Genomic DNA, 27,969 nt, shown 5'->3' on the forward strand with positions numbered 1-27,969 from the left:
CGGACACAACAAAGCCCGTCTGTAAAAGATGTTTCACCTGCGTACAAAAAGCGTCTTCCACTCATCCACAGTCGGCCTTCCAGCTCCATCCTGAGGTGTTCCCAGGCCAGATGAGATGTGTAACCCCTCCAGAGAGTCCTGGTCTAACTTGGTTTCTCCTCCTCGCTGTCCAGAAGATGCTACCTCTGGATGTCTGCAGTGCTCACTGAATCTCTGAGTCCAGCCAGCCTGCGGAGGAAACTGAGAAATCAGTGGTCCAGTAGAGTTCCGTTTCTGGGCATTTTTTCCTCACCGTGAACTTGTTTTTCACTTTAATATAAAAGTCCTGTACCTCTATGGAAACATCACAGCCATGACTAGCAGGAGAGAGAACTGAGAAATGTCTTCTGTGCAGAATGACGCATCAACATCATAAAAAATGTGCAAAAAATGTAGAAAAAACCTGGAATGAACATGTCCAACAAGTGCACCCAGGTGTTACAATACTGGAATTAAAAAATGGCGGCTCTGCATAATATAATTTACTACTTTCACTTTTAAAACTTTGACAAAGCTGACATTTCTCACTCAAGATCTGCACAAAGATGTTTCACCGTGCTCAATGTATCTGCCAACAACTTGCTCCTCTGTTCATTGTTTTTGAGCCATGCTGCATTTATTTTATTTGTAATTATAGTTATTATTTGTTTCCATGCACAAATTATTACCGTATGCACTATAGATATTTTACGTACAATTTGAGTTTGTTTCCAAACTGGTCTTGACTCGACAGCCAGCAGTTACGTCCAGTTCAGCCAAAAAGTTCCTGAATTGTTGTCGCGAGCCTGAATCTCACAGCTGAGTCACTCATGACTCTGCAGTTTTGCTGAGGACTACAGAATTTTTTGTTTTTTACAGAATTCAGTTAATGTAAACGGTTTATTTTGGGCAAATTTTTAAATACAACATTTAACTCCAGTAGTTTTGGTTAATTTCCAGTGGAACAGCGCATCGCGGATTAGTAGTTCAAGCACCGTCGGAAAACTGAGCATGTGACCAGTCTTTATGTTGTTACAGTTTCTGGCTTTGATTAACGGTGTAATTTTGGTGATTTCTTCCACATTTTAAGTTCCCTATTCATCTATTAATACATTGCTTTTCCTGATGTTTCAAGCTTCTGATGTGATAACGTTGGCGCCGTGACAACACTCGTCTGGACCGTCTGCATCCGCTGGCATGTAAGCGAGCCAGAGAGCCGCCGCGGTGCCAGAACATCCACCTGCGACGTATAAATGAACAGCAGTCTGTCCCTTGTTACAGCCAGCGCGACCTCTTGTAACGGAGCGCTGCCTCAGACACACACAGATATGCATTCACACGGCGCATTAGCTAAGCTTGAAGTTCTCTGCTGCTGGAAACATCAGTGCAGCCTTCGCCTTCATTTTCCCGCTGACCTCTCTGGCCTCTCCTCTTCCTCCCTCCATCCCTCGCCGCTTTGTTTCACATGTCACTCATCGCTCCTCCTTTTTCCTCCAATTTCACCGCCGGAGCTTTCCTCGCAACAAAGAAAATTAGCCGTTTTTTTTTTTGCAGTCACCACACAAACATTCTCACATAGACACGCAACATAAACAAGGCTTTAATTTGTGTGTTTATGCAAAGCCAGCATTTGCTATTCAAACCAGCCGACCACAACCAATTACAACCAATCCAATTACCTTCTACAGGCAACACTCGATATCAAGAAGAAGTCTGCTCAGACCACAATGCTGCGATTCAAAGCAGCACATGCCGACGGTTGTGCGCGCACGTGAGCGCGCGTGCTCGTCTGTGTGTTCGCTGACCTGCAGGTTATTCCCCGGTTGGCTCGTCGTCATGTCTGATTGGCTGCCTGCCGGTTTCATCACATTGCACCAGAGACAGAAACAGACCTCGTGGCCTCTCACCCACAGGTCTCCGGCTTTCTCTCTCTTCCCTGTTTTTCCTCTCAGTCCGATTGAGCCGCGCTTTGAGCCCGGCGTTGGCTGACTTTGGTTCTCGTCTGGCAGGCCGAGCTGTGGGGAAGCACTTTGATTGAAGAGACAGAACAAAAGCTCACACTGCCATCTTTGAAGCAGCTGTCCTGCGCAAGACAGCCTCGCGGATACGACACACACACACACACGCGCGCACACACACGAGCGCAGCAAACAAATTCACATGAAACCGAGCGGCGCGCACACGCCGAAACACATGTGCACATGAGGAGCAGCTGTGACACCTGAAAATGTGGATGTAACCTGTCGTCTGGTCGCCCACCGCTTTCCAACACACTAATGCGTGCGGGCGCAAACACACAAACACCATCTGCTTATCATCTCTTTGTTAACAATTAATAATGTTGCGGGCAGCGAAGCTTTACCTCCATTTGCTCCAGTTTTAGGAGACTTCCAGTGCAACGAATCTAATGCAAAAACCGCAGTTAATCCATTGATTTATTTGATTTGTCCTAAATCACCAAATATTTACTTTACTGCCACGTAAGACCAAGAAAAGATGAAGATTCTCATGCTTTAGGGCAGTCTTCTGGATTGTTTTTGCTATTGAAACTATGAAGCTGTTATTGTTCAAGGATTATACAGTAGGTGGTATTATGTCGTGTACATGCTGTAAACTTTCTAGAAATTTGATTGAGAATCTGCATTGATGTGAAGAAACATGAGCAGGGACATCTTTGATATTATAACCCTCTAAACTTTAACCTGTTTCTGGGTGGTTTATTTTGCTTCTGTGGCATTTTTCTTCACTGTGGGTTAATTTTTCACTGCAATATGAAGTCCTGCACCTTTATGGAAACAGAACAACCATGAAGAAGGACATAAAACTCTTCTGTGCAGCATGACACAGTTAAAATGACATAAATCCTAAAAATAGACAAAAACACAAGTTGAATTATTTTGATTATTTGTCGTACAGAAGTGGTGAAAAACTGGAATTGACATGCACAACATTTTGTGTCCAATGATGCTCCAGATGCCATAGATTATTAACTAACTGCATTACAAACTTGAGGTTTTCACACAGTACAAACACTGAAAAGATGTTTCACCATGCTGGATGTATCGTCCAACAACTTGCTCCTCTGTTCACTGTTTCTGAGCCATGCTGCATTTATTTTAGAGTCGGAAACTCTGAATTTTTGCCATGTGACTGTTGGTCACAGCTGAGTCAGTCATGGCTTTCTAGTTGTGCAAAGGAGTGTAGATTTTTTTGTTTTTTACAGCATCTGTTTAGTATTACGGGTTTATTTTTGCCATTTTTTTTAAAGCAAGACATGGAAAATAAAGGAATTTTGGTAAAATAGCACAATATTAGCATTAGTTTTAAGCTGGAACCAGATTATTTGTTCACTCACTTTCAGAAAAGTTGACAATTTAGCCTTTTTCTCCTGTTTTTACAGTTTCTTGCTCTGGTAAAGGGTGTAAGAAATTATATTTTTCGGACAGACATAACATAAATACCTCGACATTATGATTATGATACCCTCAAATAATCTCAGAAAAACTGAATGCGGCCTTGGAGACCAGGAAAAGGCAAATTGATAACCAAAGTGCAGGTAATCTGGGATCTTAAAATATTCATATTTGCATTGATTTATTGCCCAGTCCTAACTGTACACAGGCCCGTCCACTCAGACGCTGACCTTCATCCCTTCCTCTTTCACTTTGCCGTTCCTCCGACTCGTAAAAAGCGAGAGGAAGAGGCGAGGAAGTCTGGTTGACAGAAAGAAAAATGTGCAGAGGAGAAGGAACACGGAGGCCATGAGGGGAGTTTAAAGACTCAGAGAGACAAACCAGATACAGACAGCAGAGCGACTGCTGGCGGTGTCGGCTCAGCGGTAATGATAAACATTACAGCAAGCTAATGGACGGACGAGTCGCTCGCCGCGGCCTCTGATGTTGCTTTATCTTCTCTCTTAACACCCGACACCAGATTGCCCGCAACCTCCACGGCCCCGGACAGGAATGTGTGCGAAAGCAAATCGCCGAAACCGCACGAGCCGCCGGTTAAAGCTCGGGTTTGAATTTCAATCAGCCCCTGCGACCGGGCGGGAGGGATGGAAAGATGGAGGCACGAGGGGGAAAGATGAAGGGGTCAGTGCAGTGAGATAAGCAAGGGCAGGGAATGAGAAATGGGAAAAGGCAAAGCAGATGGAGATATTTTACATAGAGGCAGATAGATGGATGACAGGGGGTGCAACAAGGGGACGGGGCGGAGAGATAATTACTAAGATAGAGAAGGAAGTAAGCGACAGGAGAGAAGGAAGGGGAAGGGATTACAAGTTTACACTAGATTGGTGGCGGCAGAGGTGCAGGAGACGAGAGGAACAGGTGATGTCAAACAGAGCCAGAAAAGACTGAAAAAGAAAGTGTTTGAGGACAGCAAGTGAAGGAGAACGTCCTTGCCGGAGGGGACGAAAACGTCAAACCGCCGTTGATTCATTCCTCAGTCAGCTCTTCCACACAAACCGTGGAAGGAAAAACAAAAAAAAAACGTACATACGGCGGCGCTCCTCATCCAGCTGCACACGTAAACACCGAGCATCCATAAAGGCACAACAACGGCCTCCCAAGACATAACGGCATCCTTTCATATCCCTGAAATTGGCTGAATCAAAGCGCTGTTAACAAGACAGGGAGCCGGTTTAGTCGAAAGAGCTCCACAGCAGCCGGGGTGAGCAGGTGGCACATCTGGTTTCAAAAGAGATATTTTTAAATCTCAAAGCAGAAGGCAGCAGTGTACCAAATGACAGTCCCCGACTATTGCTGCATTCACATTTTTTGGCAATATTCAGCACACTGGAGGTACGCTGAGGCGAGCGGAGGTGAAGCGTATCCCCAGATGGGTGGTAAACTCTGAGAAATAGAAGTGGGAAGCGGGAGGAGGTGTTATGGGTCCAGGTTGCTGCAAGTAAAAATCACATTCGGTTTGTAGATGAGCCAAATTAGGTAGCACTAGGCATTGTTTTCCTCTGCAGGAGCTTGTTTAGAGCCGACCGATCCTTTGTGCATCCAGAACCAACCCTGTAGAACCTCTTTCAGGGGAGAAAAAAGTACCAACTCTGGGTTAAATGTGTTCTTTTCAAACATCAATGCAGATTTTACCCTATGTGCTACATAAGAAACCTCCATAGTTCTATTTTGTACATGCTCATAAACTGGAGTTACATCCAGCGACTCGTCGTTGTTGTTCTGAGTCACCGTTGCAGTCGAAGGTGAACGTTCCTGAAGTGGAAAGCTGGCTTATAAGTTGGAGTTTGTTCAAAACACAAGTCTTTGTGCATGAAATTGGAAAGCCAGAAGTCAGTTAAAACTCTCAATATCCACGTCTTCAAGCTTAAACTCGAGCTAGGCGCTTTGGTGATCGTGTCCATGAGCTAATTCCAACCAAATGTGAAGTCAATTTTGGGCTTTTGCAAACAGCCCAGTGACATAAACCAACACAAGAGTGTAATTAGGCCGAGGGGCAACATCCAGGACTGAAACACGAATGCAAATTCTCGAATGTTAACACAAGGCTGCCTCCAAGAGAGAGTCAGTCCCTGTTAATCTTGCAAAATCAGACCGGTCTGCAGCACTGAATGGTCCGGCTGCACCTCATTATCAAAGCGCTGGTTTGTTTGTACTTCTGTAAACTGATTGCGATCGTATCGGACGGGGTGGAGCAAAGGATGAAACTTGAAACTTTCATTGTTGTAGGTTGCTGCTCTGAGGTCTTTGTTGGTGTTTCCCGTAGCAAAGTGGATTTTGAAAACGGTAATCGGTGGATTGCTGAAAGGGGAAAAGAAAACTTTGTAAAATGAGCAGCCAGTAGCATGTATGGCTGCATGGCTTATTATACCCAAAGTCTACATCCAGGGAGTCAGACTCATCGCTTAGAGCCGCTTGTACAATACACAACACTTTACAGTAGCGTGAAAGAGCAATATTTAGATTTTTTGTGACATACATTGCACAAATCTAGACTGATTGGAGTAATTTTAGCTTTAAAAAAGTCGTTTGGAAACTTCCTCATATCCAAAACAGGTTTTTGCTTCGGATGACATCAGATCTGGCGTTTCTTTTTGCACCCAGATGTTCCTTTTTCGGTATTTTCTCCCGTTCTTGCTCATTTTGCTGTGCACATGTGGAGCCTGCATGCATGAATCACATGCATGCAACCTCCAAGAACCCTTAAATTGGAGTAAATAACGTTCCGCCAGACTTCTCCTGGAGAATATTCACGGCAAATGAGAACCATGAGAGTTTTGTTTTTGTATCAAGCAGCAAGGAAAAAAAAAAAAAGAGAGTTCATTTGCCTCGCTTCACATCACAGCGTTGATGCTCAAATGATGCACCACGCAGCTCTAACTCACACTCATCTTGTCCACCTCCTTTCCTGGCCTCCTCTCTCGTAAATGAAATGAAACTTTGGGGCTTTTTGGGCTGCGGCGTGAAGAGAGCGGCGCCCATTAGCAGATTGATGCTCGCTGCACCTGAGCTGACAACTGTTAGGGAAAAAGTGGGATGGAAGGAAGGAAGGAGGGAAAGGAAAAGGCTGAAAGAGTGAGGAGATTAGATAAAAACGCAGCCCGTCTTGTAGCTGTCCTGTTTGTCCCGTCTCTGTCGGCATGGATGATAGAATATGACTCTGACTTAGTGTCAGACTCCTTGCTGACACATACAAGTTAGAGATTAGAGAGATGCGAGAGGAGGAGGGAGGGGATGAAAGAGGACAGATGGATAGATTTAGATACAGTGGTGCTTACCCAGCGGTAGTCAGTGTTTTCACTTGTCATTTCTGTAAAATCGGAGTGAATGAGAATCTACCGACTTCCTGAGTCATCCTGATTTTCCTCCTGATCTCCACCATTTTCTCCGTCGTCTATCACCTTCACGTTTTTTCCTCGCCTGCGCCGTCATCCTTCTCTCTTTTGTTCCTCTCTTTGTTTGTGCATTTGTTCCTACAGTGTGTGTGTATATATATATATATATATGTGTGTGTGTGTGTGTGTGTCGATGTGTCTTCTCTCACCGTGAGCTTCGTATTAAATTTTANTCTAATAAATTGGGTTTTTTATGACATCAACCTCTATGTGATATTATTACCTGTTCTTTCATATATATATATATATATACGTGCAGCTCAGTTACAGTGTATGGCAGTTGTTTACTCTAGAAATACATGTACTTCCTGCAATAAGATCACATCAGCTGTACATATAATATTCTTTGGAAGACCTCGAATAACAACAACTGGAAGCTGATTTTAGGATTGCAATAAGGCATCTTGGCCAGCTGCATATAGAGCTCTTCCGTAAGCAGCTCCGGTCGGTATTGTGAGTGTTACTGGCCTTCATCTTGGTCCCCATTTGATATTTGTGAGGCCTTGAAACTGTTTTTTGAGAGCCCCTCTGTCTGACCACTCTGAGTCCAGGTAGCTGTCATCGTCTGCCTCCTCAAGTTTCTGAAAATGTAATGAGGAAAAGGTGAGATGGCATTTCCAGCCCAAACAGGAACATGGAACATAGAGTCCTGCTTTGGCTTTCCTCACCTTGAGCTCCTCTTGCCTTCTGTGGTAATGCATCATCATCTGTTTCTGCTGCTCATCCGTGATCAGGGGCTCTCTCGCTGGTGCCCCCTGTCCTTTCTGAATTGCATAGCAACAACGAGATAAAAATTACCCTCAAAACCAACTAAAACATAAAACGACACACATATTGTCTCTCCCAGGAGACAAAACATACTTGTTTCAGATTGGTGAAAATACTTGCCTTTTGTATTTTGACCACAAGCTTTGTCTTTTCATTTTTGCCAACGTAGTCCTGCAATTTCTTCCCCCTCTGCATCTCTTTGGCAGCCCACCAGAGCTGGCATTCGTCCTCCGTGATCACCTGCAGAGAAGCCTGAGGTACAGAGACAGATGGTGAGGGCAGAGGTAGAGGAATGAGGGCAAAAGGAATTAAGCAGACAGTGAAAATAGCTTCACGAACCCCGAAAGACAAAAAAGAGAGACCATTTGAAAAGAAGCAAAACCTCTAATGATCCTGTTGGTGACTCAAGATGTAAATAATCTTCTTAAAAACAATAGAAACTGTAATCTAAGCCTTTATTGTTTACTCAAAACTATGTTTTGTGGCCAGCGTCCAAAAGCTGTCTGAGCTGTTTACCTGTGTTCCTGAAAGGTCTTCCTGGTCCTCAAACTCCATCCTGATAGGGTCATGAGGAGGAAGCCCCATGGGGTACACAATCATGACTGCACCCCTCAGTTGATCTAGCGCTTCTTTTACCATCTCCGTAGTGACACAAACACTAGCTTGAGCTTGTTTCTGCAGGAGGAGGAAAAAGAGAGATTGAATCAATTTGTGACTCTTTTGGTGAATACAGCAAGAAGTGATGATCTACTGTTCTTTAAAACACTTACTTTGGAGATCAGGGCCTTCGCCTCCTCCACTGTTCGCATCAACACCTCTTTCATTTTATCATTTGGAGCTGGTGGAAGGTAAAGAGATTTTTTTTATGGCATGTATTCATATAAAATAAAAGAAATACTAAAATTAAAGCTGCAAGCAGCATTGGTCGGGTCGTTGGTCTGCGTTGCAACTTCATGCCCGTCTGACCGTTCTTCAAGTTAAACCTGCTTTAAGTTGATGGAGCCATGTTTCTCTCTCTGCTCAGCCTGTCAGTGAGTCGCATGAGCAGCTGCACTGAGCAGCGACAGCTCATGAACTTTAACGGCTCGCCATTCGAAAACCATTTGAGAAACGCCAAATCCCTTCAGACCTTTTGTACATCAAGGCCTTCTCTGTCTCCTGTGCGATTTTCAAGTTGATACGATTTACGGTGTCAGACAAGATAATGTTTTTCCAAAAGATGTTTTTAATTATTTATTTATTTATTTATTTATTCCACAGGTGTAAGCAGAGTAAAGCTATGTCCACATATGTTAGATTTTGCAATTCCCATTCCAAACCCCAAACAATGGCCAAAAAATGGACCACAGGTGTCAAGGTTTTTCTGACAACATTAAACATGCATTTGCTTGTATTTACTGGTAAACGATGACATTTACAAACAAGAGCCCGAGCCTCACCTTGTCCGTTCCTCCTCCCAATCTCATCCTTTTTGAATACTGGCCCTCCACTGGGGATGCAACTGTCTTCCCATTCATCCTTCAGTTTCAGCTCCACAACCTGCTCCTCTGTCAGGCCCTGCATGTTGGGTGGCAGTGCGATGCCATGGTCTGCCAGCTCTGGGATCTCTGCACAGAAGAACAAGCAAGCCTATGTCACTGCATCCTCCAAGACTGAATGATTGTATTGTTGTTGTTAGTGCAGGACGAAAATACTCTTGTACCAATACTGATGTGCAGAGTTAAAGTCTTAGCCATTCATTTACAATAGCATAACTAGGCTAGCAAGACTCTGCCAATAAGCAGCTCTCTTTGTAAACAATAATAAGCAGGAAATGTGAGCCTGCTGAAGTTTCTCCTCCTTACAGCGAGTGCAGGCAGCACTGGGGATATGTTTTCACCTGAACACAATCTGTCCACTTTGAGTCTCCCGTTGTAAATGGCTGTAATTTGCTGGATCACCGTCTCCAGAGGCGCGTCCACTGTGGTGTTGAAAAGAAACTGGCTTTCATCTCCACGCTTCACATGCAGCTGCACCATCCTGCCACCTGCTAAAAGAGACGTTTAAAGGATGTAAGTTCACCCCTTAATACACGACGACTTTGTCTGCATAAAAGCAGTGCCCGGGAACGTTGGAGAAACAGAGTAACCATAGCAACAGAGGTGTGTGGACACTTCTAGAAAACATCAAGCTAACATTAGCTTCTAGCTAGCTGGCTGAGGCAGATGTTTACATTCACTGGCACAGTCTTGTTAACATGTCATTTCTCCACAGAGGCAGTAGTGAAGACACTAACCTGTGTGGTAAAACGACAAACACAACACGTTTCTTCTACTGTTCAGACTGGACTCATACTTTGTTTACAACCGGTGGCATGACTCCTCAATGAGGTCCGCTCACTTCTTCTACTGAGCTCCGTCAGACAGGTTACATTAACGCAGTGTTGCTTTACTGCCCCCTAATGGCAAACAGTGGTAATACAGTATTTTGTGCAATGAAGAAAAAGGACTTGCTTGTATGAAACTGACTCCCTAAATTGTTCTATTAACCAACCATAAAATCTACAAGTGTGCCTCCAATTAACTCAAATGTTGTCAATTAACCTATCAAAAGCTTACAAAGCCATGACATCATCATCTCGGTTTTCCCAAATAGTTTGAAGGCACAGTAATCTTAGTGCATATAAACTTTTTTTTTTTATTTTTTTAGAGAAAATAATAAAAATTTCTCTAAAAACTTCTCTCTCTCTCATTATTCTGGTGTTTAGCAAATAGGAATAATATAGGTAATCCTAACTGACCTAAAACAGGAAAAGTTTAGTCACAGTTAATGTCAAACAGTGAGAAAAAAAAGATTATGTGTCTTTTTATAGTGTCTGTAAACTTCTGATTTCAACTGTATTTGTCATCTACTGAGAAAATCTGAACTAAAAGATGCTCAGTACATGCACACCTAATTTTGTTTCAGCAACATCTCTATAAACAATTTCTTATACAAAGACCCTATTTATTTATTTATTTGTTTTTTTTTTTTAAATCTTCGCTATTGTATTAACTTATTAACAGTAATTTTAAGCTATTGTTAAGGACATTTTAATGGTATAGTTAACTGATAGATTAATGGATTTAAAAAAAAAAAAAAAGAAAGAATGTCTATTTGGATTTCTTTATTGGTTTACAGTGTTTTTAAGGGGAAAAATGAAGTTGCATCATCTGGTAAGGGATATACCATATATACATAATATCCAGAGTAATTCAACACATTTGCTGACACTAGTCTTAAAAAAAAACAAGATCGTTCTAAAAAATAAGTAGCATTTAGGAAATATTATGACCAGATTATATGATTAGAATATTTTCAAATAAGAGTAAACTCAGTATTTAGGTTGGTATTCGATATGGTTACGCAATACAGATATCTAATGAATATTTGTTTTATACTGATAAAATCTGAGGTAAAAGATTAAAATACTGATGCCAAAACAAAGGATTTCAGTGCTTGTGCACCTACTTCTGTTGTAGCAACAAACATCTCCATTCACAAATGGATGGTAAAATGTCTACACAACTGAATTTTGAGTCGTGTAAGATCCATTTACAGGTAGGACTGTGTATAAATTATATGTTGTGCAATCAAGTTACAGCCTGCAGTCAAAAATGACAAACACTTGTGTCAACGTACATTTATTTTGCATACATACAACATAAACTGCTTCATACATAAATGTGCCATCTGCTGTGCACTTAAAATATGGAACGTTGGATATTAACATGAATTACAGCTTCATGTTTTGCACTTTAATACATACAGAATATGTTCCACAACACAGACTCTTATTTACTATGGATTATAGCCATAAAAAGGGACACCAACCTCACAAAAGGAGCAATTTTGTTGCCTATAAAATCTCATCTTGAACCGTGACATGACACAAAGCGCTGGCTAGTCACCTACTGTTAATGCAGATACAGTATCTACTGCGCACATTTGGATAACACAATAAATGCATTTAAGAGATGACACTGACATGTAAGCAAAGGCAGCCTGATACACTTGCTTACATAGATAGCTACTGCTTCTGATGCAGTGAATGAAGATTTTTTTTTTTTGTCTTATTTTACATGTGTTTAAACAGAGCGTAGAAGCTTTAGTTAGCTGGGAGTTTCTTAAGTCTGATGCTTCTTCTTCTTCCGTGTTCCATCAAATTGCTTTTCAGACATTTAAGCCGGTAAAATAATTTCCGAGGGCTGGGGCAAACAGCGTGTGTTTAGACTCCAACAGCTGGCGTGTGTTGTGTCGGGGAGGATGGTACGACCGCTGATCTATTGCCCTGTCAACATGAATGCCGACCATCAGCAGTGAAAGTAGGTAGTACAGGGTGAAATACTGACACATCACCTCTGACAATACCACACACACACACGCACATACACACACACACATACCTCAAGAATGGTAAAGATATCAGAGAGTTTCAGTAACAAACACCCTCAACTGGAGGAAACAACTATGGGTTAGATATCACAAGTGGATCTGCAAACGCTGAGAAGAGTTTCACACCCAACATTCAAATCACACTACTATCTGAGGCCACACTGCGCCTGAGAAAGACAACAGTAAACTGGAAATGTTATCTGGTGATGCATTTGCGCCTGAGCATACTGTGTAGTTCAGTCAAGGTGGTGAATAATCTGTTAAGTGTTGCTACAAGGGAATTCTCATTTAGGTGGTGCGTGCTTTTTGAGAAAAAAAAAAGTCCTGCCTTGTATTGTTAGCATTTTCGCATACAGTGAAGCCTTTCCGTAGCCGCTGGCAGGCAAGAGAGAAAATACACAGTTACAGCCATGAGCGAGTGAATACAGTGGCTGTTAGTTCAGAACCTGTAAGGAAATACACTGCTTGTACTGAAAAGAGAAGACTTCCTAAGGGAACAACTCTGGTATTCCACTCTTAACTCTGTACACACACCCACATCCAAACACAAACACTGTTAAACACGACAAAGGACGATATGCACCTCAAATACATTACATCACTTCTCACCACAGTAACGATAGTAGATTATTTTAGAGTAAATGCTATTAGAAATGATAAGCATGACTTTTTCCAAAAAACAAAACGTTGAAGTAAAAAAAAAAAAGTGCCCTCTTGTTATTATGGATGGCAGGTGCTCGCTGCCGTGTCCACAGACCAGAATCACATCGTCTTCGTACTCTGAGCAACAGTACACACACAAGCACACCACATTCTCTGAATTTACAACAGTATGGTTGGATGCTTTGGATAAATCTAGAAGGATCCAAACACTGCAGAGTGGAGGGAAATTAAACAGCGCTCACATCTGTTCAATCTGCAGGCCCTCAATTGATGCCATCAACACACAATACAACCTGGAGAGCACACACAGCATTTCAGTGCATATCAGTTACTTTGTGCAAACCACTAACATGGTCATCACGTATACACACATTTAGCGAGTAGTTTCCATATTGAAAACATACATTTATACATAATCACTATGTATAGGTTTTTGATATAGAGCTACAAAATACCTCCAGCTGAGCATAACCACCTATCAACAAAAAAAAAAAGATGACTGAATAGAGAAAATACGTAATGCCTTACTGTCATGTGGATGAGATATTACAGAGCATCAGTCCTGTGGCAGTGAACAGTTTGACTGACTTGGACTCGTGCTGTTCAATTTGACACTGTGGTGTCAGCAGCGAGGCGATGACAAAACCCAGTGCAAAGTAAAGTACATTCATGGTAAAAGCAAGCACACAATGTCACTTTTAAATTTGCATCCTCGCAAGTCAAAGCAACCTGATTGCTGCATGCAGCAGCAAATGTGGGGGCAAATGCAAAACCTGCAGTGTGTAGCCTCCTGCTATGAGACAAAACCAAGAAAGTAGAAGGTTACCATTGACCTCTGAGAATTCCACTCTGATGAACAGATCCGTCAGAATGAGGGATATGAACCACAGTGTGTCAGCAGATGTAGTGGCTGCGAAGGTACACAGATTTAGGTGAAACCTCGCAAGCAAATGCAGCGTGCTGCACAGCCACACAAACGTGTCTTGATATTGCACAGGTGGTTACACACGATTTGTGCGTATAGATATAGTTTATATAACAATATATGGTAAGACACAGGCACATGTTTGCTGCCATAAATAAAAATAAACGTCAGAACGATTCATAGTAAAATAAGTGTTAATATCAGGGAACAAGCAAACATCTCTGTCGTAAAGTTAGAACACACATTTAGGCTCACTCACTTCTCACGTTACTGCTCCAGATATAAATCCTTTCCTGTGACTCAGAAGGGGATTGGTCTATTCTTCTTAAATACTGTCTCTTTTGTACATACACACACACATATACACATTTATCATAGATCTATACATATCTGGATATGCCCTTTATATGTGAAGGGTGATCCTATCTTTCCGTCGACTCCCTTGGGAACAAGCAGTTGTCACTGGGTCCCTCTGGGAGCCTTTTGTTACTGGTTGCAGTTCTATCTGGGATGGGAGGAGGGAGCGTAGGGAATGCTGCAGGGGCAGAGGACAACCACTTGGGCTCTGAGTCAAACACAGAGCTTGAAGGCTGAGTCTGACTTTGGGACAGTAGAGAACTGGAAGGGAAGACAGGGTTCTGCTGTGTTTTGGTTGAAGGTGGAAAATCCAAATCATCATCAAAAGTGACCCACTGCTGAGCTGGTTTCCCTCCTGGGGGAGGTGGCTGGCGACGAGGTGCAAAGGCAAGTGGAGTGGAGGAGGGCGGAGCCAGAGGCAGGGCAGGGGCGGGAGACAGTTCAGGGGCGAGAGGGAGCAGAGGAGCTGGTGAGGGATTAAGACTGGATGATGGTCCAAACAGGGAGGTGGTCCTGTGGAGCTGGGAGGTGGGTGCAGCTGCAGGGGTGGGGATGAGTGGTGGATTGAGAGCAGACATGGTTCTTTGAAGGTTTGCTGTTGGGGCTTGATGCTGGAAGCTGAAGTCTGGGGTGAGCGCTCGCCGCTGCTGATGCTGCTGCGCTAGTGGGCCTGTGAAGGGATTGGTGCTGCTGGGTCGGGCGGGCAGCAGGTCAGTCGGGAGGGGGCTAGGGGAGGCACGCAGCGTCTCCTGAGAGCGACTGCGAGAAGGGACCGGGGGAGGTGGGAGCAGCGAGGAAGCAAATGGTGATGGAGTGGAGAGTGAGGAAGAGGAGGAGGAATCGAAAGCCTGCAGGTCTGATAGAGCAGAGGACTGGGCAGAGAAGGATGAAGGGAGCGTGGTGGAGGAAAACGCAGATGGAGGAACGGAGGGGGGAGAACGCAGAGAAGAGCCTCTGGTCAGGGACTGGGTGGTGTGCCAGGTAGATGAGGAGGAGGTTGAGGAGGACAGGAAGTCAGATGCAAGTGTGTCAAAGGGGTCGGGCTTCCATTGTGCTTCTCTTTGGATTCCATTCAGTCCATTGGTCTAAAGAGGGACAAAACATAGAAAATGCCATTCAGTAATCATAACAAATGCTCTGTCATTATATCAACCATGTGCTGTTACTGCAGTGTTCATCTGACTAACTAATGGACCACGCGTTTTAAAACAAAGTTTAAAGATACCCTTTGGAGCATATTTGTCAACAAAAAGTTACATATTTCCATTCGTAGTTTCTTAAAACAGCATGTTCATTCATCACAAACCCTAGTGAAAGCACCTTTGTGCTAATTAAGCATTTGCATTGTTTCTATCAATGTTTACATCTATGAGCAGTTACCTTTTTCGCCGCCCTTTAATTTGATAAAAATGGACAATCTTTGAGGTGTTTCACTCTTTATAACAACTGACAAGTGACATGCAGTCCTAGCTAGCAGCTCATTAAACATGTATGGCCGTTGATCCAAATATTGTAGATGTTGCTATTTCTCTCTTTATGGCTTGCATACACTGCCCATTTACATTACTGCCCTCCACTGGGTACCTTTAATCATTTAGAGACACGATTCTGTTTATTTACGAAACTGACTACTGCTGGCAACGTGTGTATGTATCACAGTCCACATACAACCACACTATATCTAATACAAATGAATGAAAAAAAAAAAAAGTAAAATCAAATGATGAGGTCATTGCATATGTGCTCACTGTCAACACCAGAAGCACAGCGAGCCCATATGAAAGGACAAGTGAAGGGAAATGGCCCAAAAAATACAACATTGCATTTTTATCCATATTTTCAGGTCATTTATGGTTTGATATGTTGACGAAAGAATAGAAGTGAAAATAAATAATAATCCATTTTATGAGGCTAAAACAAAAAATGCAAGGCCTTGCAATTGACTAAAAATATCCAGGGTAAAATAACTTGATGTGAAAGGTAATACAATCAATTACAAAATAAGAGGAGGAGGTTACTGTGTGTAATGTATGAGACATAATAAAAATCAGAGTAGAGGATTGTTGTGCTATGGAGGATGAGACAAAAAAAAGTGGTTTAATATCAAGTACCTGTCACCCTGAGGGCTTCTCCAGCTTGTGAGAAAGAAACAAATGTATCAGAGAGACAAAAGCAGGAAGAATAACAAAGACAACTAAGCGCATCTAATGTGAGACAAACAAGAAGAAAAAGAGGCTTTTTTCCCTATTGTTGCAGTCTCCACCTCCTACATCTGTCATGATTAAGTGCTGCAACATCTTGTCTAATCAGCAGAATTTAAACAAAAATCTGTTGAGCACATCTTAATGCAGTGCAAGCAGAGAAAATCTCAGTACACTCAACCAATAATTATGTTAGTGTTCTTTGTTCAGTAACTGAAGTTCCGACAATTTAATGAAAAGGAAGTTGGCACCAACCTGTGCAGCTGGGGCTGTATCAGACTTGGCAGCATCAGGCGGCAGAGCATGAGAGGAGCGGGAACGTGGTGGGGGTTTAGGCGAGGCTAGACCCTGTTGAGGCCCAGAAGGGGCGGCGGCGGCAGCAGCAACAGCGGGGGAAGCCGCTGCTTTAGGAGCTTGCTGTGGCTGGAGAGGAGCTGGAAGTGTGGGCTGCATCGGTGGTGGGAGTTGAGACTGAGATGAAGGGGCAGCTGGCTGAGGCTGCATGGGTGGCTGCATGGGTGATGAAACCTGGGGTTTCCCAGCAGGAGGGCCTGCAGGAGGAGGTCCTGAGGGTGGAGGACCTAAGGGAGGGGGACCTGAAAGAAGAAAAAGAATGCTTAAATTCTATGTTTAAAGATTTACAAGCTTGTATATTTTCTAGGCCTATATCTGTTCATGATTTCATGGCCCCTCAAATTAGCCTCAGCTACTGAAACAAACAATAGTAACTGGATTTTATTGATTTTGTTCTTAATTACGCAACACATCAGCTTTTCGAATACATTTATACCTCTTCAAACTTTATTCTAAAACATACATGTAGACAACAAATGACTGAACATCAACAAATATGTTCACTACAAGTTTGAGAACTTGGACTTTGATGGATAACACAGACTTCTGAAGTCATAACAGCACATAGATGAAAATAATTCCCAAAAAGCTGCAGGACTCCTAGCCTGACTGAATGTCATTCTTGTGCTCTCTGTACCACATTTACTCTCTGTACCTACTGAATAAAGACAAAAACAAGAACAGAGAAATTTACAAAAAGCTTCATATCTCCCTTTAGTAATATTATATCATATAACTCTATTATAATGGTGTACTGCATTCCATGAAAACTTTTTTTTTTTACCCAGAGGCAGGTCTGTTGGTTTGACTTGGCCACTGGGCACAGGTCGTGGGGCACCGGGGTGGGTGTCTGGAATCGGCCGAGGGGCCCCAGGATGCACCTCTGGGATGGGCCTGGGTGCTCCAGGGTGAGCGGGAGGTGGTGGGCGAGCCTGAGGGGGCATACTGATCACTCCAGCTCGAGGAGGAATATTCTGGAAGATGAAGAATGAATAGAGAATTGCAATTAAGAGGTTGGGTAAAAAAATAAAAATAAAATACAACTGTGAAATAATAACTTCTGTGTATAAATGATGCATTTTAAACTCACTGGTCTGGAAACACCGCCAGGTCCAGGAGCTCCGGCTGCCTGGCCTCGACCTGAAAGAGACAAGCCAGGCACACAACTGTTTAAGACAAATTTGGTACTATTAAATATTCATCACGATGGCTGCGCCCTATCGGTAGAGATGTAAGAAACAGCAGGAGCATTTAAGATGAGGTTCAAGCAGATGAAATTACAACTTCAGCTTACTGTACTAAATCCCAAACGAGTACACTGCCAACCCACCCCAACCTATGACAGAACAAATTCCCCATGGCTGACTTCATTATTAATGATGACTCAGTCATTCCTGAGCTGCAGGAGGTCTAGAAGAGAGGCAAGGCCTTGTTCTGTGAGCCAACTGCTTACCACACAGCAAGCATACTCCTCTTCTTTCACTATTCTCTCTTTGAGCCCCTCTCAGAGCCTGCGAACATTTTCCCACGCCACTTAGATGTCTGCTTCTGTGTAATACTTCACTGTACAGTCACCAAACGTAAGTCAACCCTGCTTACCACACACACCCTTACTGTGACAGAGGGATTCAGCTAACCACAGACACCATACAAATAGGTGAGGTGCAGACAGGTCAAGTCATCAATAAGCTGCGCAACCAAACCCTACCTTCCACCCTAGGACAGGCATATTTTGTGTCATGATTATAGTAAACAGAGGGATAATCTCACCACCACATCACAAGGAGAAGGAAACTCCACACAAAGATTGACTTTCATGGAACAAACACAAACCTACATAACTGACTAACAATCATTTGTCTTCATTTGGTACATTAATGCCAAGTGAGACTACGTCATGCTTTGTGGCACTCACCTGCAGGGGAATCTGGTCGAGGAAGAGCAGGGCTTTTTGGTCCTTTGCAGCACAAAGGAAACCAAACCACATTACTGTTATACACAGAGTGGCATACTAGTCACAGGAAGCAGGTGCTCCCAATGACGACACTTCACGAGAAGCACTGGGAAAAGCATATGATGGCAATAATGCAGCAAAGCAGAGAAGCACGAGATGATCTGACCATCTACCTGCCTGAGAAGGATTTCCTCCACTAATCATAATGGATTACTGTAGTCAAGTAGACTTAAAGACCCTTTTAAGTCGGGACCAAAGAGATTTTCCTTTAAATCACATTATCTCCCTCGTTATGAAAAGACTATAATGACCAGGCCAGTACGAGTCCACAATGATAAGGTGCACACTTGCAATATCTGTGCTGGTTATACTGACTGATCAAAGTAGCCTTATTTTTTTATGTTCTCCCTTTTTCACAAGTTATAATATTTACTTTCAGAAACCCCCAAAATTTTATACTGTAGTCTCCCTGAGGAAGAGACACTTCACACTAACATGGTAAAATAAAAGTAGTATATGCAGTCAACTATCACTCAATATTACACGTAAAGGAAAAAAAGATAGTTTTCTTTCAAGAAAAGACAATTTGTGTCCAGTGGCACAGCATTCCTTCCTTATTCTGCATTTAAATAAGCTAAATATTCTTTGCAACAGGCTACCAAACACATCTTTTTCGCACACACAGGCACAAGACTAAAAGGGCTAATAGGAAAGCAGAATTTGTCAAAGGTAAACCACCAGTGATAAAAAAGCATCAATAACATTGATGACCCAGTATTGAGACTACAGGGATCAGATGACATGTAATAACACAGCTCCTGGCCAGTTACCTTCACTGCCTCTCCTACCAAGCAGTGGGCTGGGGCATGGGCCAAAGTCTTAAAGCCAAAGAAGGGACATAATATTTTCAAAGTAAGGTACAGCAGAAAACATAAAAAAAACAATAGATTAAAAATAAAACATTTAGCTGCAGTGTTGGTGCTACAACATAAAAAAATACATGGCCTACCAGTTACATCCACATTGAATTAATTTAAATACAAGCAACAATGTCTAAGAAAACTTAACAATATTTTCATAGTACTCACAAGGAAAACACAAAGGAAGGATAGTTCTATATTACCAAATACAAATTTATACCAACCAAAATCACATACTATGGGGAGTACTTGTATGAGGCACAATCAGCACCGTATATTGAATGACCTAAGTAGTCATTCACCACTTTTCAATTCCTAAACCTCACAAATGCAAACTTAATCTAATTCGTCTAAAAACTGAAGCTAAGCCCTCATACCATCCAGTTATGTGTACATTTAGTCATGTGTAGGAGAGGCTTTAGATTATACTGATGTTTCAGTGAAACAAATAGTTAAAGTGTAATACAATAAACTCTTCAGTGTTCTATGCCTTGTGGCAATGCCACTACCCAAAGAAAATGCCTGCTGGGCTGAAGGGAGCGCAATGAGAAAAAGAAAAATTGGTGGGCTGGCTGTACAATGTAAAGTCAAAAGTCTGAAATACTCCAATAAACTGTTAGTAGTCATACATGAAGTCCGAAGTCCGGTTGGACATGCTCAAGCACATCTCTATGACAGCAAAGCTATGAATTAAATATACTTTGCAGAGCCATTGTAGCTTTGCATCCAGGAAGAAACAGTTTACATGAGAACTTCAGGCATTTCTTCCAATCAGAAAACCCTCATCCCACAGAAAAGCTGTAGTGTTATGATCTGGCACTAACCCTTTTATGTAAAACTATAGTGGGACATTATTGGCATTAATGATGTGTTATGGACATTTTGTGAGTTATAGCACATTGATTGAACTGAAATGAACATTTGAATACAACACAAAGACTTTGTAACAGGTCACTGAGGCAGCACTAATCTATTGTGCTTCTCTACGTGTAGCTCAAATGGAAAATAGCAGCCGCTAGACCAAATGCTTCAGCAATGTAAGCACATAAGCACATCGTTCCACAGCAATTACTTTACCTGCAGAGTCCTTTCTAACTGGTAGAGGGCTCATGCCTCCTTCATGGATGAGGCAAAACAATGGGATAAAGGTGAAAATGTTAACACCTGCCTAAAATATCTCATATTGCACCATGCTGAAAAATTAAATATCCAAACTTCCAATGTAGGATTTCATTTCGCTAACCAAGGTTACAGGCTCTTGCTAAAAAAAAAAAATCAGGCTTTAGTCAAAAAGATTAGGAATGGTACTGTACCTGAAGGTGGTGGTGGACGTTGAGGTGGTGCGGGTCTAGCTGGGGGCGCGTTAGGACGAGGGGGAGGCGGGCGTTTTGGCTCCATGCCTTGAGCTGTGGGGGCACCAGGCTGGAAATCAACAGGTGGTCCTGGAAGGGAGAAATATATAAGATAGGGCAAATGTATTTATGAAAAGGGAGTGATTCATGTGACCATTCTTCCAATTATTTTTGGAAACAGTGTGACTTCCCACTGAGAACATGCACTTTTTGTGCCATTTCCTGAAATGTATACGATGGAAAGCGCATGACTTTGAGTCCTAAATGTAAACGTTTTCTTTGACAAAACACACTGTTAAAACATGTATCTAAATCTGAAACACCTCTGTGTCAGACTGTGCCATCCCATAACTTGGTCACATACAGACTTATGATGCAGTTTTACCCTGCACACATTTTATTATTGCACTACAAAATATGTCTCCAAAGCTGCACTGTATATTGTGTTTACCTTGTGATGGTCGGGAAGGTTGTGGTGCACGACCAGGCCTGCTGGGGGCAGCAGGTTCTCCATGGGTAGGGGAGGGACAGGGACTACCGCGGGGAGAAGGGAGAGGGGAGGATCCTGGGCCAGAGCCTGCTCCAGGCTGCAGATGCTGGGGAAGAATCTCCTCCACCTCCTCGTCTACATCACCTAGTACAGGAGATAAGAGGGAGTGAGTTCTTGCTTGGAAACAATAAATTCTACAGCCCGTCTTATATCATTTGCAGTCAAAAACAAAATGAAAACTACATTTACAATCCACATTTTTGAGGATAAGGCTTAGGGTTTCTTGGTTGCCAATCCTCACCTTCCATATCGTAATCGTCGTCACCCATGTCCGTGTCTTCGGCAAGCAGGGTGGAGCTGGCTGATGTAGGAATGCTTCCACAGATCCTCTCCACACTCATCTCCTCCTCCAGACTCTTGATCCAGCCTGGACTCTTCAGACGGATGTCAATCATCTTGCCAAGGACCTACAATGTAAAACACACAACATAGACAAGACAGAAGTAGAAGTTGGATACAAAGTATGCAACCAGAAAAAGAAATATTGCAAAACTGATGTTTGTGTTTCAGACACATCCTGAATTGTGGCAAGGGGGGGATTCAAATGAGATCGAGGACAGAGATGGAGGCACATTTTAAATTACTCATGTTAGGACTTAGTTTTAAAGCAATTTATATAATCAGTAATGACTTACAGTGGAAGCGCTGAGAGACAGTGCAGCCAGGGCAGAGTAACCCTCAAGGAAGGTCACCCACATTTTCTCCTCAACAAACCTGCAAAAACAAGGACACTGTCAATGCAGACTGACTGCTGAAGGTAAATAACATTTATGTCTTTGTCTGTTAGGATGTCAGGCTAACCTGATGAGGATGACCTCTCCAAAATTAGCAAACTTGTCCAACAGCTCGTCTATGAGTGGATCATCAAAGTAGTCATCAGGGCCGGAGGTGCAGAGTGACACCAGGATGGTACCGTCTGGAGGCCCCTGCAGGGCAATGACATCTTTGTAGACTTGGTGACGGGCCTCCGGGTCGACCTCCAGGATGTCTACATCCATTATTGCCACCACAGGCCTAGAGACACACATCAAGGAAGGCAAGTGACCTTTGATGAAAGTGGTGCTTTATTAAAAAGAGACACCACATGTTTGTTGTTTTCTTTTTACTACTGCTACAGCACATTTGTAATCTATGTGATCAGATGGTTTTACATCACAAATTTGAATCTGTAATGCCATTTGTTCACTTACTCATAGATATAGCTGGTTAATTACCTGTGATCTGAGGTCTTCAGCTCTGCTCTGCCGTAGTACTTTAAAGTGCCAGGGCTCCAGGGATTGTCTGGATCGTCCTCATTCTCCACAGATGTAGAAGCTGCTCCTACTACATTCATCTCCTCAGCTGTAAAAAAAAACACACAAACGTGCACAGAAACAGACATGTGAATTCAGCACTCTTATGCTTTAGACATTTTTATTCTGTCATACATTTACCATTATAGAACAAAAGAAGGTAAGTAGGATAGCAGCAGCACAAACCTCCAAACCCACTAAACCTAAATTCCACACCTAAAACATATTTAAATATAGAATGCTGCCATGATTTCTTAAAGTAAGAGATCTGAGATCAGAAGAAAGGGGGTTATTTTGGAGTAAGATTTATGTAGGGGCTTTGCATCTAACCTGTTTTGTCAAAGTTCCACTTTCTCCTCTTCCAAAGTATGCGGTCAGTCCAGGCTGGTGTGCGGCACTTCTCACTGGTGTCATAATCTTCTGAGAAGAGGTCATACTTGTAGGTTGGGGCGAAATCCAACTTTCCCTCAATAAAACCTCTGAAGACCTGTGGAAGACATTTTAAGAGAATACTATAGTCAAACAGTTCGTAAACATTTTAGTTCGTGGATTTACATGATTATAAACAAGCTTCTCATGACTGAATCTTCTATGGTCTCTATGTATATGTACAAACTTTGGAAAACAAAATATTTTGATGGATTTATTTATCAACATTTATATAAAGGAGTGTGCAACGTACTTTATCAATAACATAGCGGCAGTGGGTTGTGAAGATGAGGTCACATTATGTGATCAATATATAAATTAGATACAGCTCACTCAAAGTTCTCTTCTTCTCATTGAAGTGTAGGTTTGGTATGATGGCAACATAACAGTGGAACACAGTTCATCGCAGTGAAAATAAATCTGAATGTTTTGCATAGATTTGCCATATGCAGTATAAATAGAATATTGTTGTGGTATTGTTCTCATATTGTGTAACTTCCACTTTACAAATAAAATAGTCTGATTTTAAAAAATAAATAAATACCAGGCCACATTTGTTGACAACTGGAATAAACAAAAACACTGCTGAAAAAGGCTGTACAGTAAGCAGCATCTGAAAATAACTTTTGTTAGGTGGCAAAGGAGGCATGCACAAGTCTTTGAACAAGTCAGCATCACTGTACATCTTTGCAGCAACTATATGGCCACAGTCCACGGCAACTAGTCAGAAAAATGTGTCTATGTCTGCTATGTGCATGATCAAACATTTCCCATGATTTTTCCACAATCTTTGAGCAATTCAGGTTTTTCCAAAATCTGGTAACCAGAGTTTTCAAGTTCCATAACTTTTCAGGGTTTTTCAAGATTGCTCTTATCATTAAAAGTCTAATATATTGTGTCAGTTTTTGAGGAGTATATTTCTGCAGTGTTTCTCCAGACATAAAAAAAAAATCAACCCCCTATTGGTTTATTTCTTGCATCAAAATAAACGATTTTCTGTTGTGAAGAACCTCTTGAACAGTTACCAACAATGTAATTATGCATGGTATTGTAGGTCATACCAAACCAGCATTCTTCTGGTCCAATAACTGGTCCCCAGCTGTCAGGGCATCCCAGCTTTGTTGTTTGATGAGCTCTTTCACTTCCTCATTGGGGAGGCTGATTCGATAGTTAAAGTCTCCACACCAGAACACGTAGTCATGTGAGTACAGCAGACGACCCTGGAGGAGAAGATAGATGCTTTTAGTCAAGCAACTTACACAACAGAGTGTTTTGCAACTGCTTTGTTAATGTTATGGTTATTACCATGGGGAAGCTGAGTCTGCGTGTGATCTCGCTGTAGTCGTCGTTCCTCTCCTTGACCTGCGATTGGCCGGCAGCAAAGTGGGAGCAGACGAAGCAGATGCTGGTGGTGTGGAACAGCAGACGGATGGCCACGCCTCCTTTATTACCTGTGGCTCCACCCATTCCGGTTTTTACGGTATCTACAGCTACATCTCTAGAATACAATGAGTGACAAGATGACGTCTGTTACCACGCACCCATAGTTATGATAACATTTCTACTAAGAATCTGTGCAGGTCATACCTGATGAATGGTGCATGCTGTGGGCGGATGAAGACAAACAGACACACTCCCACCAGCTGCTCTGAAGCAAGTAGCACATACTTGTGGTCCCGGGAGATGTTTTTTTGGAGCTCAGCTGCCCACAGTTTCTGGTTAGTAGTGCTGAGACAAGAACAGAAAGTTGTGTTACAGCACAGAAACAAAAAACACAAGAAATAAAGTGAGTCACAGTGATTTTTTATCATGTTTTGTTTCCAAATGTTAACTTGGAAATGCAGATTAATTTTGCAAATCCATGCTCACCATTATTTTGTGCCTGATTTAATGCGATCAATGCATTTAAATATTCAGTTCATTTCTGAAAGTAAGACACCATACAGATCTCGGTTCTCAGATTGGGTTGTATGAAGTACAGGGAAATACCACACTTCCTATAGGCCACCAGTGATACACCTTTGCGATCTTTTCTAAGTCTTTTGTGTGACAAAAGTCTTATCTTAGGTTGAAATCTTACACACATACCTGGCACTGACAATGTTGCCAGCATTCAGTTCAACCATTTCCTCAAATCCGATTGCAAAGATATCTATGGGGTTGGCTTTGGTGTCTGTAAAGAAAGAGGAAAAATCACATTTTTACATTTATGTTCAGTATGACTGACTAAATAATCTATTACATTATATCAGTGGAGTTTGTGAGGAATATAAAAATTTAATTTTAATTTTAAAAAAAATAAAATAAAATAAAAATATATACATAGTTTTTCTAGCCACCCACATTTTTTCCACTTTTGGCCAATAAACTGTGGGTTAGCATAGCACTGCACTATGCACTATTACTGTATGAACTGCAGCAATTTGATTTAATATGACATCCATCCATTATCTATACAGCCCTTAATCCTCACTAGGGGGCTGGAGCCTATCCCAGCTGACTTAGGGCAAAGGCAGTGGACACTCTGGACAGGTCACCAGTCTATCACACCTAGAGACAGACAAACAGGCACACTCACATTCACACCTACGGACAATGTAGAATCACCAATTAACCTCAACATGTTTTTGGACAGTGTGAGAGGAAGCCAGAGAACCCGGAGGGAACCCACGCTGCACAGGGAGAACAAGCTCCATGCAAAAAGACCCCAGGTGTCCTCACCGGGACGCGAACCGGCGACCTTCTACCTGCAAGGCAACAGTGCTAACCACCGATCCACCTTGCAGCCCTCAATATGACATTATTAGTATAATTTTAGCTGTAAAATAAGACAGTAAAATACCTCCATCGTTCCTTAAGATCACCTATTCCATCTTTTATGACTCAGATTCTTTTTTCTCCATCATTCTTTTCTCATTGTTTTACCTTTGTTCACAGTTCTTAACAAATCCCCCTAACAAATGCTCAGTATGAGCAATGTCAACTGTGGTTAATGACTTAGCTCTCTAGACCTCAAGTAACATCTGAATAGTAGTTACGATAGAAGAATGAAGGGCTTTTGTACTCTTCTTTCTCTCCAGAATTTCACAGACACCCGCAAACTTCAAACTTCCAATGCCTGACATTTTTGGCATTTTGGGTAATACACTCACTTGGTTCCTTCCCAACAGATAGAGGAGATGATTGCTACACTTGGGAGTAACTTTCTAAAGCCTAATCATTACAGTGAGGCAACCAGCAGACTGTTCCATCACTGACAACAAGAGTCAGGCACAGCCAAGCACATAAGCCCTGTTCAACCACAACAGGGTATTTTCAAACATAAAATGGTTGTAGTGATTAAACAAATGAGATATAATGTGTTATATGACGAGCCTTGAGGTGTTGTCTTAATTTTGTTTTCCAAAGACAACAAATACAGAGTTGTAAATATCAACATACCCTGAAACTCGGGATGGCCGGCCTTCTTTGGGGCATCCAACAGCCAGTCGTTGAGTGTCTGGTTACGGAAAGCAATGCTGCGGAACTGTTTACCCCCGTTAACATTCCAGGTGCCGACACAAACCCGGATCTGCTTGGGCCTTGTGTATTTATGGTAATTCTGACACATTCCCAGCAATACTCTTGGGGAGGCTGAAGAGGTGAGAAGAGTAGGATTAGAGTGCAAAACAGTTTAGTGGGTACATGTATGGAGGGTGGCATACAGGGGAACAAAACAAAAGTAAGGAAGAACTAATCACAACCAACAAAACCAATGGGATAGTATCCAAATACAACAGAGGAAGTCCACGACAGTGTTCTAAAACATGGGGCATGGGAGAAAAGATGTAATTCAGAACTCTTGCTGAAATACAGGTAACATTCACATAATCAACCTTGGTAGTGGTTCATTATTGTCTGGAAAATTCAACTTCATTGGATGAAAAAATATTTTATAAATTCCAATGGAGACTTCATTTGCAACTACAGATAAAAGCCATTCTTCAAATGAATAAACTATGATTTCACGAGAGTACAAAACAACTTGACACCAGATTGACTAATGTTGCCTGGGGTGCATTAGGAAAACAAATCAAAACAGAGATGACTGTTACTGCAAATGAACCCTTCGAGGTATCCTCTTTTAACGAGCCTGATTATCTGCAATAGACAGTGGATTAAACCACTACCAACATTGGGTTGTAAATGAATGCAAAATAATGAGTAGCAAACACAAATGATAGGACAACTATGTGACAGGGGAGGACAAAATCCATCCACTGGTGGCAGTCTGTCAGTTACTATACCTGATTGTAAGACAGGCTCAGTGACTAAGATTGTGTGCACGAGCAGGGAGGAGAGAAGGGAGAGAAGGGAGGGTTAACCAGTGCTTTAACAGATAATGCTAGCAGAGCAGTCGGTCAGTATTAATCTAACTGGGACAGCGAGCTGACACACGGAGATTACTCTCCCTGCTTTACAGACAAAGGGCAGGCAAACCCTTGTATTGTGCAATGTAGCTTCTGGCTACAACAGACACATGTCCAAACTCATCAAAATATTCAAACTGCTTTCCACTAACCGAGCAAAAACAAAGTCACATTCTCAAAATTACAATTAAGAAATATAAAACATTTAATTTGTAATATGGCGTAAAACTTCAGTTAAACAATTCACGAGAATATTTCAAACAAGACGTTTTTATTCATTAAAATAATACGTATTTTGCCCATATTCTAATGAATTACCATAAAGACTGGAAGTAGTGAGCAAGGCCCGAGCTTTGTCTGCCAGATCACTGTTGAGTGTAGAGCCCAGCCTCAGGATGTCTATAGCTTCTTGCTTTGAGCTGTCGAAGAAGTTGTTTTGGATGGTCCGTGTCACAGACCGAGCTCCATCTTTTAGCTTTCCCGCCTACAATAAAGACAG

General features: G+C 42.1%; 2 protein-coding genes across 4 annotated transcripts in view; both read right to left on the reverse strand.

Moving 5' to 3' along the window:
• Positions 1-7,056: 7,056 nt before the first annotated feature.
• On the reverse strand, positions 7,057-10,029 carry LOC103365239 (UPF0769 protein C21orf59 homolog). Of its 2 annotated transcripts, none has more exons than XM_008292630.1 (8): positions 9,927-10,029; positions 9,531-9,680; positions 9,091-9,258; positions 8,422-8,489; positions 8,168-8,326; positions 7,772-7,903; positions 7,552-7,647; positions 7,057-7,464 (listed from the first exon to the last, which is right to left on the reverse strand). In XM_008292630.1, the coding sequence occupies exons 2-8, from the start codon at positions 9,667-9,669 to the stop codon at positions 7,354-7,356; spliced, it is 873 nt and encodes a 290-aa protein (XP_008290852.1). In that variant the 5' UTR covers positions 9,670-9,680; positions 9,927-10,029; the 3' UTR covers positions 7,057-7,353. The 2 variants fall into 2 exon arrangements, with proteins under 2 accessions (XP_008290852.1, XP_008290853.1); XM_008292631.1 differs by having other exon boundaries at positions 9,531-9,677; positions 9,927-10,023.
• Positions 10,030-11,297: 1,268 nt separating this feature from the next.
• Positions 11,298-27,969, reverse strand: part of LOC103365241 (synaptojanin-1-like) — a 29,765-nt gene continuing 13,093 nt past the window's right edge. The window contains exons 13-30 of one of the 2 annotated variants that reach the window (XM_008292634.1): positions 27,789-27,954; positions 27,348-27,371; positions 26,503-26,694; positions 25,150-25,234; positions 24,649-24,789; positions 24,367-24,559; positions 24,123-24,281; positions 22,963-23,119; positions 22,555-22,681; positions 22,142-22,354; positions 21,976-22,054; positions 21,582-21,747; positions 21,242-21,424; positions 20,752-20,880; positions 17,655-17,704; positions 17,349-17,538; positions 16,466-16,806; positions 11,298-15,094 (exon numbers count right to left, since the gene is read on the reverse strand). In XM_008292634.1, coding sequence (XP_008290856.1) covers positions 14,075-15,094; positions 16,466-16,806; positions 17,349-17,538; positions 17,655-17,704; positions 20,752-20,880; positions 21,242-21,424; positions 21,582-21,747; positions 21,976-22,054; positions 22,142-22,354; positions 22,555-22,681; positions 22,963-23,119; positions 24,123-24,281; positions 24,367-24,559; positions 24,649-24,789; positions 25,150-25,234; positions 26,503-26,694; positions 27,348-27,371; positions 27,789-27,954 — 3,615 coding nt within the window. In that variant the 3' untranslated portion in view covers positions 11,298-14,074. The remainder of the gene's footprint in view (positions 15,095-16,465; positions 16,807-17,348; positions 17,539-17,654; positions 17,705-20,751; positions 20,881-21,241; positions 21,425-21,581; positions 21,748-21,975; positions 22,055-22,141; positions 22,355-22,554; positions 22,682-22,962; positions 23,120-24,122; positions 24,282-24,366; positions 24,560-24,648; positions 24,790-25,149; positions 25,235-26,502; positions 26,695-27,347; positions 27,372-27,788; positions 27,955-27,969) is intronic. The other variant, XM_008292635.1, reaches the window with a different exon arrangement.

The sequence above is a fragment of the Stegastes partitus genome, unplaced genomic scaffold (assembly GCF_000690725.1).
Source record: "Stegastes partitus isolate 25-593 unplaced genomic scaffold, Stegastes_partitus-1.0.2 Scaffold822, whole genome shotgun sequence".
In the NCBI taxonomy this organism is placed as follows: domain Eukaryota; kingdom Metazoa; phylum Chordata; class Actinopteri; family Pomacentridae; genus Stegastes; species Stegastes partitus.

Bases quoted from the DNA above. Each gene is read 5' to 3' on its own strand.
- LOC103365239 (XM_008292630.1), bottom strand. From the start codon at position 9,669: ATGGTGCAGCTGCATGTGAAGCGTGGAGATGAAAGCCAGTTTCTTTTC. The intron at 8,490-9,090 runs GTGAGGCTCGGG...ACCTTCCACCAG, and splicing joins TGGGAGGAGGAACGGACAAG to CTCCAAATGATAAAATGAAA. The intron at 7,648-7,771 runs GCAAGTATTTTC...TATGCAATTCAG, and splicing joins TTGTGGTCAAAATACAAAAG to AAAGGACAGGGGGCACCAGC.